Raw genomic sequence first — 20073 nt, forward strand, 5'->3', positions numbered from 1 at the left:
CTTTCTTCCTTCCTTTCTTCAGTCTATCCATCCTTCTTTTTTCTTTCCTTTCTTCCTTCCTTACATCCTTCCTTCCTAACTGTCTGTTTTCCTTCATTCCTTCCTTCCTGTCTCTCAGTCCGTCAGTCAGTCCGTCTGTCTGTCTGTTTTCCTTCCTTTCTATTTTCTTTCCTTCCTTCCTTCCTTCCTTCCTTCTGTCTGTCTGTTTATCTGTCTGTTTTTCTTTCTTTCTTACTTCCTTGTATGTTTGTCTGTCTGTATTTCTCCCTTTTTTTCTTTCTTTCAATCCTTCCTTCCGTTCTTCTTTTTTACTTCTTGTTTGCCTTCTTTCCTTCTTTTTTCTCTTTCAGTATTTCTTTCTCACCTTACTTTCAATGTTCCTTCAATAATTTCATCCATCCATCCTTCTTTCTTTTTTCTTTCCTTCTTTGCTTTCTTACTTTGAATCATTCCCTACATCCTTCCGTCCATCCTTCCTTCTTTCCTTCCTTATTTCCTTCCTTCCTGTCTCTTTGAGTATCCATCTGTCTTTCCATCAGTCTGTTTTCCCTCCTTTCTTCCTTCCTTTCTTCAGTCTGTCCATCCTTCTTTTTTCTTTCCTTTCTTCCTTCCTTACATCCTTCCTTCCTAACTGTCTGTTTTCCTTCCTTCCTGTCTCTCCGTCTGTCCATCTGTACGTCCATCTGTCTGTTTTCCTTCCTTCCTTTTTTCTTTCCTTTCTTTCTTCCTTCCTTCCTTCTTGTCTGTCTTTTCATCTGTCTGTTTTCCTTCCTTCTTGTATGTCCGTTTGTCTATATTTCTTCCTTCCTTAATTTCTTTCTTTCTTTTCTTGTATTTCTGTGCTTGTTCCTCTTCATCTTTCAACACAGTTTTCATTGTAAGTAAATCTTTCATTTTGTTTGTGGATGTCTGCCATTTACTCATGTAAATTTTGTGGACGATTCTTGAACAGTGACATTTCGGAGGGTGCAGACAGAATGTGTGATGAGACTGTGTTTGAGAACAGAGGAGTTCATCTCTTTATGTCAGATCTGAGATGGTTAACTTCAGAGCCTCGCATCTCATGGATGCCTAATTAAAGAAAAAACACAGCGAATCTAAATAGCTAATTAAAAACTGAAAAATATAAAAAAACTAATTCGATGCTCAGAACATTTTAGGTTTTTAAGTGTTTGATCAATCAAATTTTTTAAGCATCACCATAAAAGAATTTAAGGAAACCACAGTTTAGTTTTTCCTTTTCATAAATAATGAATGATGTTTACAAATTTTGTTTTGCCAACTAGTTTTAAAGTTTGTGACATTAAGGAAATGAAAAATGTTGCTTTCCTCTAAAAACACTTTTCTAAACAGATTCAGACACATGTAGCTATCGCCTTGCTTGCTTGCTTGCTTTCTTGAAAATGCGTCTGCGTGTTTTATCACAAATTATTTCATGTTGTCTGGCGAAGCCCACCCATCAGATTTACAGACAGCATGAAGCCCTGTTTTGACAACACTACTGGGCATACAGATTTACAATCTACAGCTGAAGGGAGTATCTGAATAACAATCCCTGATGCAAGACCTGCATGTATTTTTGTGTTTGTGCAGTGTTAGTCAGCACAGTGTCTCCTTCAATAACCCATATTTCTGTCAGCTCTTTATGAAGAATACTGTTGACTCATAAATGCCAAGAGCATCGCCTCCGTTTTTGCAATGAAATATCAAAGATACAAAAAATGAACAACAAAAGTGCAAAACAATATTTCTTTCAGGCCACAAGCTATGTGTATTAAAGCATTATATAACATTCATGCAACATGGCTTAAATGTTATTTTCAATGTTTATCAAAGGCCTTGCGCAATCTTAGTGTTGTGTTTATTTTGGTATAGAATGCTAGAGTAGTGAATTGCATCATGGGATATAGGATAGGATACAACATGCAATCCAGACATTCATTTAAAGCATGCAGAAAATATGCATACTATTGGCACGCTGCATACTGCAGATAAAGTTATGAAAGTATGCTAGTATGTTATTTCAAACATAGCCCAAGCCATTTCAGGATCAAAGAGGTCAGGAAAACAAAATAAAATGAACCTCTATGCATCCCTCACCATTTGTCTTTTAATCCATTCTTTTATTCAAACTATTCTTCACCCTCCTCTCCTTAAGATTCAGCTTTCAGTTTTAATTAGGCCCCGATGGTCGTGTGTATGTAATATTTGTTGTTTCCCATGCCAGGGGTTAGAGGGGTTGTGTTTAGGGCACGGCAGGCGCCCGCTCTTTTCTTCTCCAGGGAAACTTTAACCTAAAGTAACGCAGATGTAAAAACACAAGTACAGAGGTTAGGAATGCTGCTCAGATGCTCTTCACGCCAACGCGCGGATCTGTCTCTCACGCGAGCATACGAGGAACCTGTAACACGAGCTTTTGACTGGGCTCTGCCGTTTCTTTAATCTCGACTTCAGTCGAACCCAGCGCACAAAGAGCTGCTTCTCAGTGGCTCGTGCTTTCGGAAAAGAGAGCTTCTGTGTGGAAAGGAACATTAAAGAGCGTGAGCAGCAAAGCTTCGTTTGAATGTTAATTCCAGTAGATGTGTTTGCTTGTTCTGGGAATGGAGAATCTAATTGGAAGGTTCATGGATGCCGTTACAATATATTTGGACACAGTTCATGTAAATTAACATTATTCTTAGGGTTTCTGCTGACAAAAGCAAGTTATTCATTGTAAATAAGTGTTTGTTTATCCTAACAGTTTTTACTATACCCTAGGTTTTTAATGCTGGGTTGTTTTAACCCATCCATCCATCTGCTGTATCTATCTATCTGTCAGTCTGTCTATCAGTCTGTCCCTCCGTCCATCCATAAATACATACATACACTCTATCTGTCCATCCGTCCATCCACTGTATCCATCCATCCATCGTATCCATTATTCCACTGTATCTATCTGTCTGTTTGTCCATACATACATACATACACTCTATCTGTCCATCCACTGTATCCATCCATCCATCCATCGTATCCATTCTTCCACTGTATCTATCTGTTTGTCCATACATACATACAAACATACATACACTCTATCTGTCTGTCCGTCCATCCATCCACAGTATCCATCTATCCACGGAATCCATCCATCGTATCCATTGTATCCATCCATCGTATCCATCCATCATATCATCCATCGTATCCATCCATCTATCCATCATATCCATCCATCCATCGTATCCATCCATCCACTGTATCTATCTGTTCGTCCGTCCATCCATCCAGTTTACCCATCCATTCATCCATCCATCGTATCGATCCATCATATCCATCTATCCATTGAATCCATCCATCGTATCCATCCATCATATCCATCCATCCATCGTATCCATCCATCATATCCATCTATCCATCGTATCCATCCGTCCATCCATTGTATCCATCCATCCATCCATCGTATTCATTCATCCATCGTATATAACCATCCATCGTATCCATCCATCCATCCATCCATTGTATCCATCCACCGTATCCATCCATCCATTGTATCCATCCATCGTATCCATCCACCGTATCCATCCACCGTCACCGTATCCATCCATCCATCCATCGTATCCATTCTTCCACTGTATCTATCTGTTCTCCATACATACATACATACATACAAACATACATACACTCTATCTGTCCGTCCGTCCATCCATCCACTTTATCCATCTATCCACTGTATCCATCCATCCATCGTATCCATTCATCCACTGTATCCATCCATCCATCGTATCCATCCATCCACTGTATCTATATGTCTGTCCGTCTATCCATCCACTGTATCCATCCATCCATCGTATCCATCCATCCACTGTACCCATCCATCCATCCATCCATCGTATCCATCCATCATATCCATCCATCCATTGAATCCATCCATCGTATCCATCCATCATATATACCCATCGTATCCATCTATCCATCGTATCCATCCGTCCATCCATTGTATCCATCCATCCATCGTATCCATTCATCCATTGTATCCATTCATCCATCGTATCCATTCATCCATCCATTGTATCCATCCATTGTATCTATCCACCGTATCCATCCATCCATCCATCCATCCATTGTATCCATCCACCGTATCCATCCATCCATTGTATCCATCCATCGTATCCATCCACCGTATCCATCCACCGTCACCGTATCCATCAATCCATCCATCCATCGTATCCATCCACCATATTTATCGTATCCATCCATTATATTCATCGTATCCATCCACCATATCCATATATCTATCTATCTGTGAATGCTACTCAATAAAACTTTTGCATGAGTTTCAGATACTCATACGGAATATAAAACCACAAAAAGATAACATGAAAATATTAATGTGAAGTAGGGCTTGTTAACTCTTTCACCGCCAGCGTTTTTAAAAAAAGTTGCCAGCCAGCGCCAGCGTTTTTCATGATTTTCACCAAAGTTTAATGCCTTCCAGAAAATGTTCTTCTTTAAATAAATAAACATACAATATACCAAATGAAAGAACAGACCCTCTGCTTTCAAACAAAAAAAAACCCGTTTCATCCTACCTTTAGTGGTTCTTTTGCAATCAGCTTTTGAATATGGGTAGGTTTTTGCAAAAACACCATATTTTGAGCAAAAAGCAAAAATAATTCAATTTTTGTGACGGACTTTTCATAGAGATCCCACCCAGAGCGATCTTTAAAACAGACACGGACATGCAGCAGCTTGACATAGGGCAATACTTCCGGTTTTAAAAAGTTGTGGAAGGGCGCCACCTGGTGGATAATAGCGGTATTGTGGAAAGACGGAAAATCTCGTCATTGGCGGGGAAGCGTTTTCTCTTAATTGACGAGATATCTCGTCAATGGCGGGGAAAGAGTTAATGAGCACATTGATAACATCAAATGTTAATTTCAACTCTCAGTTTTATCATTGTTTAATTGTCTTGAAGATTAACAGTGCAATATAAAAAAACTTTTTTGTAATACTCATGGCACTTAACTATGCACTTGAGACTTCCTCCCCTTGTTGGTTCCTGGTCAGTATTCACCACAATGTTCCCAGGCTGGAGGCTCTTGGCCATGTGGGGTCAATGTGAGCTGTGAGGTTCCCTGCCATTGCTTTCCACATTCACCCCCCCATAACATCAATGCAAATTTACCAGTCAGTATTCGTGTCGCAATCTTGGGGTCTCACTTGAAGTCATCTGTAAAGCCATGAACGCTTTTATGTCTATTTTTGGAAAGAATGCATCAACCCCCAGATTAATAGAGATGGTTGCTTTTTTGCAATTGCATGCACAAGCCTATGTATGCAAAGATTGTGTCTTTAAGTGTGTGTTAGCTATTTGTTGATGTACTAATAAACATGAACAAAATGTACTTTTATCCAGGCTCAAAGGTCTAGATCTTTCCCTAGCTCTGTCCAGAAAGAGCCTGTAGGGCCTTTGTGACCCCCATGCTACGCAATCATTCAAACTGTCAACGATTTCCTTCAAGAATATGCAAAGATTTACCAACCCCTGCGGTCCACCTCTGTTCCTCCTCCTCCCAAAGGCCAGCAAGTTGCATTTTAATTGAATATTAACATCAAGCCATAAATCACAGGCAAACGTCTAAAGATCTGAGTCCAAGATCAGTATTAATACATAGTGACCCAAAGAAATAAAAGGAGTGAACGTGGATAAATAGAAATAAGGAGATGCTATCAAATTTTGATTAGATGTCGCACCAATTTACAGTCTATCGTAAGGAATAGAATCTGTTCTGACAGGCCCACATTTAAAATCTTTAATGTATTCATATAATGTCGGACCACATGAGATGGAGCAAGAAGCTGGGGCAGGTCCAGGTGAATGTAGCTTGGGTGTAATTTTGAATACTCGACTTTAATTATCATGCTGTTTCTCAACTTGTAACCTACTTTAACGTCAAAATAATAATTGTTAAAAGTGTGCTATTGGCAGGGTATGATGTATCTGGAGGAGAGACGTCTGGTGCACAGAGACCTGGCTGCACGTAACGTCCTGGTGAAATCTCCAAACCACATTAAGATCACAGACTTCGGTCTCGCCCGACTCCTGGATACGGATGAAAAGGAGTACAATGCTGATGGAGGCAAGGTTAGTGTTTGAATGATGTAACTTGCCGAACCTCACTATAATGGACTGTAAACGGGAATATGGTTTATCATAAATTTCAAGGAATTTTGTGTATGGTGACGGCCAACTATTTGCTTCAAAAAAGCTCTTCACAAACCTATGGGTGATGTCACGGACACTACACCCATATTTTTTACAGTCTAAAACATGCAGATGTTGCTATTTTCATGGTAAATTTATGGAAGCTAAAATCAACTTTTTAACCTGATGTAGATGCCCATCAAGTGGATGGCATTAGAGTGCATTCACTACAGAAGATTCACGCATCAGAGTGACGTCTGGAGCTACGGTGAGTTGCACAGTTTATCATAAAAAGTGTTTGGTTGTGCAAGACTAACAGCAATATAAATAATACCAAGATGGCATTAACCAATAAGGAGGCATGTTTCTTGTAGATTAGACATCCATTAGCATTATGCTAACTAAGATCGGCAATATTTTATGTATTTTGTTCATTCAGGAGTGACTATCTGGGAGCTGATGACATTTGGAGGAAAGCCCTATGATGGGATTTCCACCCGTGAGATTCCAGATATTTTAGAGAAGGGCGAGCGTTTGCCCCAGCCACCCATCTGCACCATAGACGTCTACATGGTGATGGTGAAATGTGAGTGAGATATCGTATGTGATATTACTGTATTATTTAATGCAGGGGTCTTCAACTAATCTTCTTTGAGGGCCAATTGACTGTGTATGATGTAATGTGTCGGCAAAAAGCTCTAGAAATAATTTTTATAAACACTGTGTATTAGGAAAAGAAGAAACCATCTTTAGTATTCATTGATTCACTGTTTGTCTGTCTTCACCTCCAGGCTGGATGATTGATGCGGACAGTCGGCCTCGATTCAAAGAACTCGCCGCAGAGTTTAGCCGAATGGCACGAGACCCGCAGAGATACCTGGTCATACAGGTGCACATTTCTAAAATCCTGCCTAAATGTCTATTTTTTTTTTCAGAAGTGCGACTCTGAATTACAGAGAATAACTTTAGATTATAATTGCTCTGATGTGTTTGTCTCAGGGGGATGATCGCATGAAGCTTCCCAGCCCCAACCACAGTAAGTTCTTTCAGAGCCTCCTAGATGAGGAGGAACTGGATGACCTGATGGACGCCGAGGAGTACTTGGTTCCACAGACCTTAAATGCTCATCCCACTTCCCATATGTCCCTCCCACGTGTTGACTCGAATCAAGTAAGCACCAAAATGTCTGTCTTGTCTCGAAGCCCATAGAAATCTAAGAACAAATATTTTAACTTTTAAAAATTTAGTTGGTTTCAGACCAACAGTTTGTAACAAGCACTTGCAAAAACTGCCAGCATCAGATTTAAAATATTCAACAGAAGTCTCAGTTTAAATATAACTATGGATAAAAATAAAAGAGTCCAGTATATAAACCATATAAACAACACAAAAAAGTTGATGTTATTTCACGTTCCTTTCTTTGATCAGAACCAGTTTGGCTATCATGATGGAACGTTGCGCACCGAGGTGACACCAGGGGCTCGATCTCGTGAGGTATCGGCTCCAGGCAATGGACCCTCGGCCGCTCCGGGTGTACAGAGAGCAGGTCTGGATTCAGTGGAGGGGCAGCAGTGCAATGGAAGTTTGAAGAAACAGAGCACAGCTCACTCAATGGAGGACAGCAGTGCTCAGCGCTACAGTGCAGATCCCACCGTACTCCTGGGAGAGAGAGAACAGAGGGCAGATACAGATGAGAACGGCTATATGTCCCCTATGAAAGACAAGAGCTCCACAAGTATGTTCTTAAGTCATTTTTTCTACTTTAAAAGGATAGTTCACCCAAAAATGAAAATTCTGTGATCATTTACTCATTCACATTTTGTTACAAACCTAAATCAATTTCTTTGTTCTGATGAACACGAAGGAAGAAATTTTGAGAAATGTTTGTAACCAAACCGTTCGTGGACCCCATTCACTTTCATAGTAGGAAAAATTAATACTATGGAAGTGAACGGGGTCCACGAATGGTTTGGTTACAAACATTTCTCAAAATATCTTTGTTTGTGTTCATCAGAACAACAAAATTTATGCGAGTTTGTGAGTGAGTAAATGATGACAGAATTTAAATTTTTGGGTGAACTATCCCTTTAAAAAGGTTTAAATGTGAAAGAACTGTGCTTTCGATAGGTTTGTTTTGAACTCTGACAAGAGATGAAGACTCATTTACATTGCTTTTATCCAATTAACTCTTTCACCGCCAGCATTTAAAAAAAAAAAGTCGCCAGCCAGCGCCAAAAAATGATTTGTCTTGTTTTCAGTAAAAATATCTAAAAATTCTTAAATTAAGATGCTTTTCTTGAGGAGCAAAACCACCCAAAAAAATAAGTCTAGCTTTTAGACGAAAAATATCAAATTAAAGTTATTTTGTGCATAAAACAAGCAAAAAACTCTGCCAATGGGGTAAGCAACATTTTTCTTAAACACTAAATTCAAGAAAAATTCAAAGAAAAATTTGCTTACCTCATTGGCAGATTTTTTTGCTTGTTTTATGCACAAAATCAATTAAATTTGATATTTTTCGTCTAAAAACTAGACTTATTTTTTTGGGTGGTTTTGCTCCTCAAGAAAAGCATCTTAATTTAAGAATGTTTAGATATTTTTACTGAAAACCAGACAAAAATAATAAGAACATTTTTTCTTGAAAATATTTTTTTGCAGAAACGTTTATTGCCTTCCAGAAAATGTTCTTCTTTAAATATATAAACATACAATATATCAGATGAAAGAACAGACCCTCTGCTTTAAAAATATCTTAATTTGTTCTCTCTTTTTTTTTTCAAATTTCAAATGCATAAAAAAAATTCAGAGTAAACGCTAAGATAATGGCATTTTTGTAAAGGACTTTTATTAGAGATCAGATTCAGAACGATCATCAAAACATACACAGAATTTTTGCTGTTTTTGGATCAGTGGTTGCTTCAGTGTTTTATAAGTTGAGTAAGAGTGCCACCTAGTGGATAATAGCAGAAATATAGATTACCATAAAAACTCATCATTAGCAGGGAAGTGTTTTCTCTTAATAGACGAGATAACTCGTCAATGGCGGGGAAAGAGTTAAGTGACTTATGGAGCAATGAAACTACATGCATTCAATGGGAATTAAACCAGTTACTTTGGCGTTGCTAACAAGTAACTTTAAAACTAAAGGTACATTCATATTATAAACGATTTTGTCACTGTGTCGCTCATCACTTTTAATGAGGTTGCTAGGGGCGTTTCTAAATCTGCTTGTCATAAACAAATAAGTAATGTCCACTCCAGTAACTGACGAGAGAAGGATATAGTCATCATTTGCATAAAGTTAAACTTTTCTCAACTTTGTCGCATGATTGGACACGCCCATCCGGTCGCCAACAGTTACTGCCGCTCTTGTCGCCGGAAGAAAAATCAATGAGATTGCGTCGCCCTGCTACTGCTAGTCGCTGCTAAGTTAAATGAGGCTTTACGCTGCATCCGAAATCATCCTACTTAATACTATATAGTAGGTGAAAAGCAGTAGGCGAGGCCAGTAGTATGTCTGAATTCTGAGTATTCGAAAAAATAAAAGGCGAAACGTTTCCGGATGACGTCATTTGACTTGTATGTAAAGGTATGTAAAGTTACCTGCAATTTCATGCTTCAAACTGAGATGGCGATAGAGAGGCAAAAGTTACGAATTGCAGCTTTAGATGAAGTGTCCTGATAAAATTCGAATGAAAACACTGTTGTTCATCTTTCATCTCTATAGATCATCTGAATCCTGTCGAGGAGAATCCTTTTGTTACTCGGCGTATAAATAAAGACCCTCACGCACTAGACAACCCAGGTTACCACAGCACCCCCGATGGTAAACCCAATTGCGAAGATGAGTATATGAATGAGCCCCTTTACCTCAACACGTTCAACAACATCAGTGACATCAACCAAGAGATTTTAAGGAAAAATGGAGTCTCCCTTCCACTGCAGGTGTCGACAGCAACCCACAATCCGAACAACCATGTCACACAAGTAGGTAGACCCTATCATCTCAACCACGGACCACATGTTCGCTTCGCCGTACCTCCGGTTCAACTCGTGCACTCTGTACCAATGAACCAGAATGATCAACTTACCCAGTCGGATCAGTCAATCCTTGATCACCCCAGCAAATCAACAGCAGGCCAGATCTGCCTAATCCAGCCAGGGAACCCCAGCAAATCCAATCGTTCACCTCAACAGTTTCACTTGGCAAATTCTGCCATCACAGGTAAAGTTGGCCTGCCGGGTCACCCCATGCAACCGGGCAGCATGATTCATTCGGACAAGGTGTACAGAAATAACTTTGACAATCCTGAATATTGGCAGCACAGCCTTCCACCCAAGATTAACCCTCAAGACTCAATCGTCCGCAATAACAAGTTTTTGTACAAGCAGAATGGCCGCACACAGTCATCCATGGCGGAAAACAAAGAGTCTGAGTCAGGTACGAAGCCAGGAACAGTCCTGCCTCCTCCTCCGTACCGGCAGAGGAACACTGTGGTCTAACGTCCGGGTCTCTGTACTCTGTAGAGCCTGGTTCTTCTACCAGCACCTTACCTTTAATGTCTTTCCTCAGTTAAAGAAAGGAGACATGGCAAATTTAAAGCCACATAATTTACCTGTGTACTGGAGTCCATCCGAAGGCCATCCCAAATAATCTTGTCTATTTTTTCTAGTGTTTTTGTGTCCAGTGACATCTTTATTAAAGTTGTGAAATATTTGCAATCAAGGTACATTCGTATCTGTGTTCCCTGAAAATTGAACCCATGAGCTTTGCGTTGGAAACGCAATGGTCTACCTATTGAGGTAGATGAACATTGAATAACGACGATTATATGCACTTAAATTTTATACACGCACACAGTTTCCGGCACATACTTCAGCCATTTGAAACCGATAAACCTGCTGCCCTTCTGGGAAAACTGGTGTTAGATAAAAACGCATTGTGAAATTGTGGACACTTTAATTCCTCGACAGTTGAACAGAACTTCGATAAAGTCGTGGAGGGGTATTAGTACATAATGAATACAAAGACCTTATACAATATTGTCAGTGAAAGTCAGGGGTTATTTTCCCCTGATGAGCAAGTGACCTCAGGGGGATTCACCTGTAGAGAGATACAGAATTCATTATCAGAATGAACAGCACTGAATGCTTTACAGGGTGTTTGCATTCATTTTCCTTAATTGCATAAGCTCTGACAAAGCATGTTTGGTAACTTAAATTATCCTTTGTCTGAATTAAATTTTTCTTTTATGCTCCTGTGGATTAAAAGGACTCGGTTTGGTCACCTGTATTTGTGCTATCTCATGGCAAACAGGTTGCTTGTTGGATTTTTTTTTTGGTGGACTGTGTTTTGCTTTGATATTTGTTTATTTACTAAGTCGACAAATCAGGGGAATGCATTTGCTTTACTTCTGGTTAACACATTTATAAGTCATTATGTTTTATTTGTGCAATGCAGTGTTTTTGGTATTAAGCCTCTATTGAATTCAGATACAGTATGTGACCCTGGACCACAAAACTATAAGTCACATGGGTATATTTGTAGCAATAGCCAACAAGACATTGTATGGGTCAACATTACAGTTTTTTTAATCAATAAAATCATAAGGATATTAAGTAGAGATCATGAATTTATTGTGTAAATTTCCTACCATAAAATGTATTTATTATTAGTAATAATGACGTCTTTAGGACAACTTTTCTTAATATTTTACGTTTTTTGCACCCTTGAATTCCAGATTTTCCAGATCTCAGCCAAATATTGACCTATCCTAACAAACCAAGCATCAATGGAAAGCTTATTATGCAGCTTTGAGATGATTTATAAATAAAAAAAATTAAATGGATCCTTATGACTAGTTTTGTGATCCAGGGTCACATTCGGGAAATAGAAACTGGGCACAATATTTACACATATTATCATTACTATTTATTGAAAATGGCTGCTAAAAGTTTTTGTTTTTCGGGCATTTTATTGATATTCCATAGTACACTAATCCATTCTTTTTTTTTTTTGACACAGTCAGTTTACATGTATCAGATGTGGTAGGCTTACTATACAGTATTATACTCATTTTAAATTATAATACCAGATATCCAAAGCTGCATACATTATGACAGAACTGTTAAAAGACTTAGTGCTATTTCTTAGTGCTTAAATTATACAAAAAGCCTTTAGTTTGTTGTGAATCACCCAAATAATGTCTGTATCTGGTATAACACTGTGCTGTTTTATTTCATAGTGAACACAATTGTTTGTGCTTGCATTGTGTTGCCCATGTATTTTCACATCTGCTATCAAAGTAGATTTGTGTGTCTTTGTTGCTTTATATGATTTATAATCAGATGGGTTATTAGGTCATAATAAAACAGTTTCAGTGAAGTTTTGAGTTCATCAGAACAAGTTTACAGGTAGAAACAAGAGATATTATTGCAACTATAGTCCTTTAACTCTTTCCCTGCCAGTGTTTTTTTTTTGTTGTTGTTGTTGCCAGCCACTGCCAGCATTTATGATTTTATTTATTTATGATTTACAATAAAGTTTAATGACTTTAAGAAAATGTTCCTCTTTAAATATATAAAAATACAATATATCAAATGAAAAATAAAACGCTTCACTTCGTTTTTACACCACTCAAATATGGGTAGGTTTCTTCAAAAATATTTTTTTTTTAGCAAAAAGCTGAGATAATTGCACTTTCGTTATAGTTTTTACAGTTTTTGAATTAGAGGAGGCTTCATTGTTTTCTAAGTTGTGTAAGAGCGCAACCTAATGGATAATAGCGGAAAAATGATTGCCGTAAAAACTCGTCAATGGCAGGGAAAGAGTTAAAGGTGCATTGTGTAACTTTTAGAAGGGTGTCTTGACAGAAATGCAATATAATCTACATAACTATATTATCAGTGGTGTATAAAGACCTTACATAATGAACTGTATTGTTTGTATTACCTTAGAATGAGACGTTTTATCTACATACACCGCGGGTCCCCATACATGAAAGTCACCGTCATGTTTCTCTACAGTAGCCCTAAATCGACAAACTGACCGTGTTTTGTCACTACGTTTTCTCAGACAATGACATGTTTGTCCTGTGGCGGTTAGTGTAGGTTTAATATGCTTTTCAAAAAGGAGGGGTGAGATGTTGGTTGCAATTCACAATCTCACCTCTAGATGCCGCTAAAAATCTCCACAATAGACCTTTAACTGTCAAATTATCATAAAAACTGATCTCCGGTCACAAATATTATTGTTGCACTTTCGTAAAATTTGATTTATAGACAATTATGGGATAAGGTTTTACATGTATGCACATATGCAAATGATTTTTATCCAATGGGACTTGCAGTGTATTAAAGGTATAAGTTTGTGTTGTATGGGAATCGAATCCAAGATTAGCGCCATGCCATTCTAAATGAGCAATAATAAAATGAAAGATTTAAGCGATCCTAATACTTTTAAAAATAATGGTGCTTCACAATGTCATAGAAAAAAAAACATTTTACGCTGAATGGTTTCTTAAAAATCCTTCAACATCCAACCTTTCTGTTTCAAAAAAGGTTTTTAAGATTATGAAATGGTATAAAATAAATGGGATCAGTGTAGAAGAACGTTTTAAGCGACCATTATTTTTAATAGTGTATTTGAAAAACATTTTTTTTTTAAATATTTTATTATTTTATCCAAGTTAACTCAAAAGGTAAATTGATGCATATGGAATCGCTTCAGGGAACTTCTAACAAATCTCAGCAAACAAACATACAGTTCCCATGAATGCATGGTCAGTATCTACCAAAACATTTGGCAAACCAAGTAATGAGAAGTGCAGGGGATACACACAACATTAGATCATTTGAACATTTATAGCAAAATGTGCCATGTTTCTGAGCCATTTAGTATGATTGCTCTGTATGTTCTTATGAAATGTGAATAGTATTTTTGTAGAGCGATGAAAGGTATGTGAGGAACTGTAAATATATAGAGACTGTTGCATCTAGTTCTTGATTTTTGTTTTCTTGAAAACCTCGGTTGTGTCTAACATGCCTTGTCTGTGGACATAGTGTCAGTATGTTTGTGTTTGCTTTAAACTTAAGTGATGTTTTGTTTTCCTCGGGACTGCGTGTCAAACTCCTGCTGCTTCTATGGTTAGTTGTGGCCCTTTCTTCTTTCTCCATAAGTGCCCATTTCTCTATTCTTTACCTTAATATACATTATTAGTTGTATATATGACTGTTTAAGATTTACAGAAAGGCACAAGATAAACTATTGAATATTTACTTGTCAACCTAATATAAAACAAAGTACTGATGTATCTTCAGTGTATTTTCTATATTTATTATACACATTTTGTTTTGATGTCTACCTTTGATTTGAATGCATTTTATTAGATGTGATGTTATGTACGTGATGAATTCTGGGAGAACTGCTCTTGTTCAGGCAAAGATTTTAAATTAAACAAAATGTTTGGACACCTAATCTACGATAATGAACAACAAATGAATGTGATTGAATTAGATAACTTATTATTAAACTCAACAACTCTCAGCTATGTTTACAATTAGCTAATTTTAAGCAAAACAGATGGAGATTGTTAATGTTTGACAGCCTCAAATAAAATATTTTAACTTATTAATACTTTATTATTAATTAACTACGCAGATTTCAACTTTTATCATTTTTTAATTATTATTACAATTGAATTATTATTTAAATATCAAACCTTCAAATATCAAACTTATCAAACCTAAAAACTATTTTTTGTTAAAGCTGCAATCGTAACTTTTTTAATTAATAATAAACAAAAAACAATTACTGAGCAATACAAAAAATGTATTGGGAAAGTTTGATGTCATTTGGCTTCAATTTATAATTTTTTTGATTCCAACTTTAAATATTTGCTTGAAAATATGCTCTCTGTAAAATAGATGCAACTTTTGTTTTGATGTTTATCAAGCCAAGTTTGTTTTCCAATTGACTTTATTTAGCATATGGGTGTCTATTGGAAAGATGATACATTTTTACATGTGGCTTATGTGTCCAAATGGCATTTGGTTAACCGTATTTAGATTATTTAAGTTTCTATTCTGTCATAGAAACATACAAAAACAAGGTGACAAAACTTAATCGAGAGTTCAGATCATTCCTCATATTGTTTCCTTGTAAATTGATATTCACAAACTAATGCCAACAGAAATAATGTCCCATATTTGTTACATTGTCCTGTTAAAAGTATATTTTGAATTTAATATAAATAAAGATGAACTGAATTTGAAGAGTGTTGTTTTGTGTGTCATACAGTATGTTATCATTTAAATTGATAGAGGAGTTCAACTTGCATGCAAGTTATCTTGTTTGTTTGTTTTATTAAGAGTACCCAAATAGCCAGTTACTGTATATATTTAGTTAAACAAGACTGTCGCTTCTATCTTTTGTCTATTTATCTACAAACAACATAAAAATCTATATCTGACGAAGTGCGAAGTCTTGAATAATAAAAGACGTCCTTGATATGAAATATAATGAATTCACCAAGCTTGTGTATCATTTAATGCGAAATCTTTTGCTGAACTTCAAGTCTTTTACTTGAATCATAAATAATACACATCTGTCCAATGCTGGAAGTTTCTCTGATGTTTCTGCTATTAATACTAATCAGCCAAGCGCATGCTGTGCGTTCAGATTTGTTTATGCGGTTAAACCAAAGTCCCTTTTCAGGCAATCACTTGGCGGCCATATTGGATTTACACTCCAGTAGCTATTTTTAATTATGTAGATCCAGATCTAACTGAATGGGAAAATACCCAAATATTTTATGTTGGTCCAGCCGATGTGCAAATGAGGTGTAGATCACAGGCTGATGAAATTCTCTGTTGTATTTCATTTGAGTATCAACTTAGTCTCTAAGTTTTTTCTCCTGAAATTGCTTTGGGGTAATAAAACATTTAATTGTTATAATACATTAAATAGTATAATCATGTAGATTGTATACAGTAGGTAAATAATCTGGATTTGGGTAAATTTGTTTGTTTATTTATTGCTTATTGGCTTCTGAAATGAAAGAAAGGCAAGGCTGGACTTGAATTTGTCCATCGAGAACTGATTGGATCATTTGAAGTTGGGTTTTGTTCCTATTTGCTAATCGCGCTATCTTTTCCATACCATATGACCGGAAGTAAAGAGAGATCGTTTTTAAGGAGGGGGGGAGATTGCGTTTTTATTTAAAGATGATGCCACATGAATTAAAAAACTAATAATAATGAAGCTCACAGATAAGTCATTTGTAAAAAATACCACAGTATTTCAAAACAAATTACAGTATTTAATTTCAATTTAATTGCGACTTTAAGAGAATGCACCCGCTTCAAATCTGCTTAATCCCAGCCTCAGGTCATTCATACACACAATTTTGTTGGCAGAATCCACTACATGTGGAAAAATATCGATTTTTCAGCAAAGTCCTCTAAGTGCACAGAAGATTAATTGGTTGCCCGACGACATACCAAATGACCATGTTTTACTTTCAAACTTGTGTCCCTTCTAAGTACATGGACCTGAATACAACCCAGATGCAGCAGGCACATGGATCACAGCGCCCCCTAATGTGTGGTTCAGTTTATTGAACACTACATAATTTGCAATGTTTCTAGTTTCATGTTTAGCAACTGTTTACAATGTCTTTTTTTTGCCAAAAAGCTTTTATGCACTTAGAGTGTTTTGCAGTGAAAGACAGTCAAATTTGTTAAAGCATAAATAATACACGCTGTTTCTGCGTATCTGATGTAATCTGGAGTACCTGTAGAGTAGAACCACATCCTTCATATCTCCGAAGAGTCTTTAGTTTTATCAGATTATAAAAGACAGATCAGCTTTACAGATTCTTTCCAATAACGTATGAAAAAATTTGGAAGGAGTTACGAACTGCGGGAGGAGCGAGTCCCGAGTCAACACTTTATAAAACACTGGATAACTTATGATTCACAACATGTTCGTGTCATTTGTATAATATGCACTTACGTGCCTATTTCCAACATAACACAGAAGTCTTACTTACCACATGCATCTCATGACCCGCTTGGGACTTTTCAATGAAATCCAGCGTTAAACAAACACACACGCAAAACTCAGCTTCTACCCCGGATAAACAAACTATTGTTTCCATAATGCTGGCTTTCTTCTCCTTACATCGAAAAACACACTTCTTCTTTCATGCCATTGTTGAGTCTTGATATAAAACAAAGCTGTCGTGTGAAGTGATTCCTGTAACTTAGCGTCCTCGGCCCTGTTGCTGATTGACATGTGGGCGTGGTTTTCCGGGGGAAGTGCCCATAAAAAGAAGTGATACGTATGGCATATACCCAAAACAGCGCATTGGAAAATAACTTTCAGAAACTTTGCCAAAAAAGTGCATTTGGCACAGAAATACTCTGTTACACGTCCAACTGCTTTTTTTGACACTTTGCATTTGTTTAGCATAAGGAAACCAACTCTTAAAATCTGTTAATAATGCATTAAATACCATTAACCCCCACTCCCCCTTACATTAAATAATTTGCAATGTTTCTAGTTTCATCTTTAGCAACTGTTTACTGTCTTAGTAGATGTTTTTGACAAAATGCTTTCATGCACCTAGAGGGTTTTGACAGTCAAATTTTTTAAATACCAATAAAATGACTAAAGTGACATGTGTGAAAATCAAGCATTTCAGTTACTGACTTATAACCTTTTCCTTGCTATAAAAATGAAATCACTGAACCTAAACCATAATAAACAATGCTCATTTACAAGAAAACATGTTGGATGCACTTTTGTTGGAGGGCGGTTTTGTATCTGAGCTCTTCATTTGCTTTCATTTAAATCTCATGAATGTCCAGGAGACATAATTGAGAGATACAAGAGATCTGTGATTATTTTTCTTACGGGAGGGCATTATGGGTGGTTGGATAATTATAAGACCCTCATACGTCTGATATTCTTGTCCATAGCTATGACTCAACAGATCAATTTTGCTAGATTAAAAACTAGTAAAGCTTTAATAAGCCACATATTAAGCTTGAAAATTGGATGATTGGACAGCGATTTCACATAGGAAAGAAATTGGCTTCGAGAACAAAGAAGATTCGTTTTATTATTAAATTATTTTATGAGCAAAACAACGTCTTCCAGAATGAAGTGTCATTTTACAAAGACAGGCCCGTGTTAGATCCACAGGGCATGCAATTATACCAAATCAGTCTGTATCTACCAGTCTGATGACAGCATTGTTGGACAACAATTGCTATTTAATTGGGGTTGCCACACTGACAGGCATTTTACTGCTTTATCCGTCAGGTGGCTGTGCCATTAGAGCTGTTTCGGACGTGCTTGTCAAGTCTTAATTATCACTTGACATCTTTATACCAGCCCGGCCCTCTTTTAGCGCTCTTGTATTTGCATTTCGGATGCATTTTTTTGTTTTGTTTTTTGCGAGCTGGGCAAAGCTGTAGCATAGCTGTGGGTTACACAATATTGTTTTCCCCTTCTTCTTATTGTTGCAGGCAAATTTGCTGTGTGAATTACATCTGTAAGCTCATAAGTTTTCAGTGTCTCTCTCTAAAGACATTTCAAGTATGTTTACTTCCAAAATGAAGAAAACACAACTTTTTTTATTCACCTTATTTTCTCTAAGAGCTCCCATTTCTTAGATGTTTTCTTTTTTGAGAAGGCAGCAATTACATTAAAATGCCCTGAGAAGAATATTTCTATAAATATACTTTTGATATTTCCTGAGTGCTTTACGCTTGCCAGATCTGGATCATTTCAGATGAGTTAAAAAAGTAAGTTTATGTACTTTTTAACAAGTCCAAGAGCACTTTAGTAAACCTCAGAAGCTTAAGGAAAAGTGGAATTAAATTTTCTTTGCCCAGCCCGTGCATTCGATGAAGTATTATTTATTTCTCTCTGCAGGTCTAAATAAAAACATGAATGCTTATGTTTTTTTATCACTGGGAGGCATACATATGAAAGTGTAGTTGCATGTTTCCTAATATAAAGTACAGGTTGATTACATAATTTTGTATATTACTTTCTTAATTGAATTACTTAAGTCCACTGGGCACTAATCTGAATATAAATGCGTGCAAATGCATGTGATTTATCATTAACATAAATATCCAATGGTGTTACCGTTAATAAAATAAATTGCATGCAGCTTGTAATCAGTGTACTTCAGTATTTTTACAACCCGCTGCATATCTGTCACAAGCTGTTTTTCTCCTCCACATTGTACGCTTAGATAACAGACAGAGATGGAGAAATTTAATTTCCACAAAGCCCACCACGCTATATGACCAATAACATCACAGCGTCCTCCATTTCCCGCTGAGCTGTAAAAGCTTTCCCATTAAGATGCAGAAAAATGTAAAACTGCGGATTTATGATGGATTTCTGCAAAATCATAAAATCTGATCTTGATTTGGTCTGAAGTACTGCTGCAAAACCTACACAACAGAGCTGACAACAAGTTGTTTTTTTTTTAAAACACAGTGTTCTTGCATATAGTGCACCATAAAAAAATCCCTATATGAACTATTTCAGTAGTGACTGAGGGACAACCTTTCGAGCTCTCTGATGAAGCCAATATGGAAGTGACTTAAACTGCAATTCATCGACTGGCTGCTTGAGGTTGGCTCCAAAAAGCAGTCAATTACCATAGACCCCCATGTTAAAAAGCCCAACTTTACAGTAGAAAATAGTTACGGGTAAACTGCCACTGTTGTCACTAGAATCAAGCTAGGCGGGCGTGGTTTCAGCTTGTGACCCGTGGTTTCAGCTTGTGTCCCACCTCTTAACCAATTTTCAGTTATTAAGAGTGATGCACGGTGACGCGCGGCTAAGATGGCGACGGCAGGCACCGCCT

The 20073-nt window shown here is 37.0% G+C and overlaps 1 protein-coding gene across 1 annotated transcript in view; it reads left to right on the forward strand.

The window, feature by feature from the left end:
• LOC135735693 (receptor tyrosine-protein kinase erbB-4-like) overlaps positions 1 to 15451 on the forward strand; it is a 194541-nt gene extending 179090 nt beyond the window's left edge. The window contains exons 21-27 of the mRNA XM_065254188.1: positions 5963 to 6118; positions 6371 to 6446; positions 6618 to 6764; positions 6970 to 7067; positions 7178 to 7348; positions 7607 to 7913; positions 9906 to 15451. Coding sequence (XP_065110260.1) covers positions 5963 to 6118; positions 6371 to 6446; positions 6618 to 6764; positions 6970 to 7067; positions 7178 to 7348; positions 7607 to 7913; positions 9906 to 10681 — 1731 coding nt within the window. The 3' untranslated portion in view covers positions 10682 to 15451. The remainder of the gene's footprint in view (positions 1 to 5962; positions 6119 to 6370; positions 6447 to 6617; positions 6765 to 6969; positions 7068 to 7177; positions 7349 to 7606; positions 7914 to 9905) is intronic.
• The last annotated feature ends 4622 nt before the right edge of the window (positions 15452 to 20073 follow it).

Source organism: Paramisgurnus dabryanus, chromosome 4 (assembly GCF_030506205.2).
Source record: "Paramisgurnus dabryanus chromosome 4, PD_genome_1.1, whole genome shotgun sequence".
Classification (NCBI taxonomy): Eukaryota; Metazoa; Chordata; class Actinopteri; order Cypriniformes; family Cobitidae; genus Paramisgurnus; species Paramisgurnus dabryanus.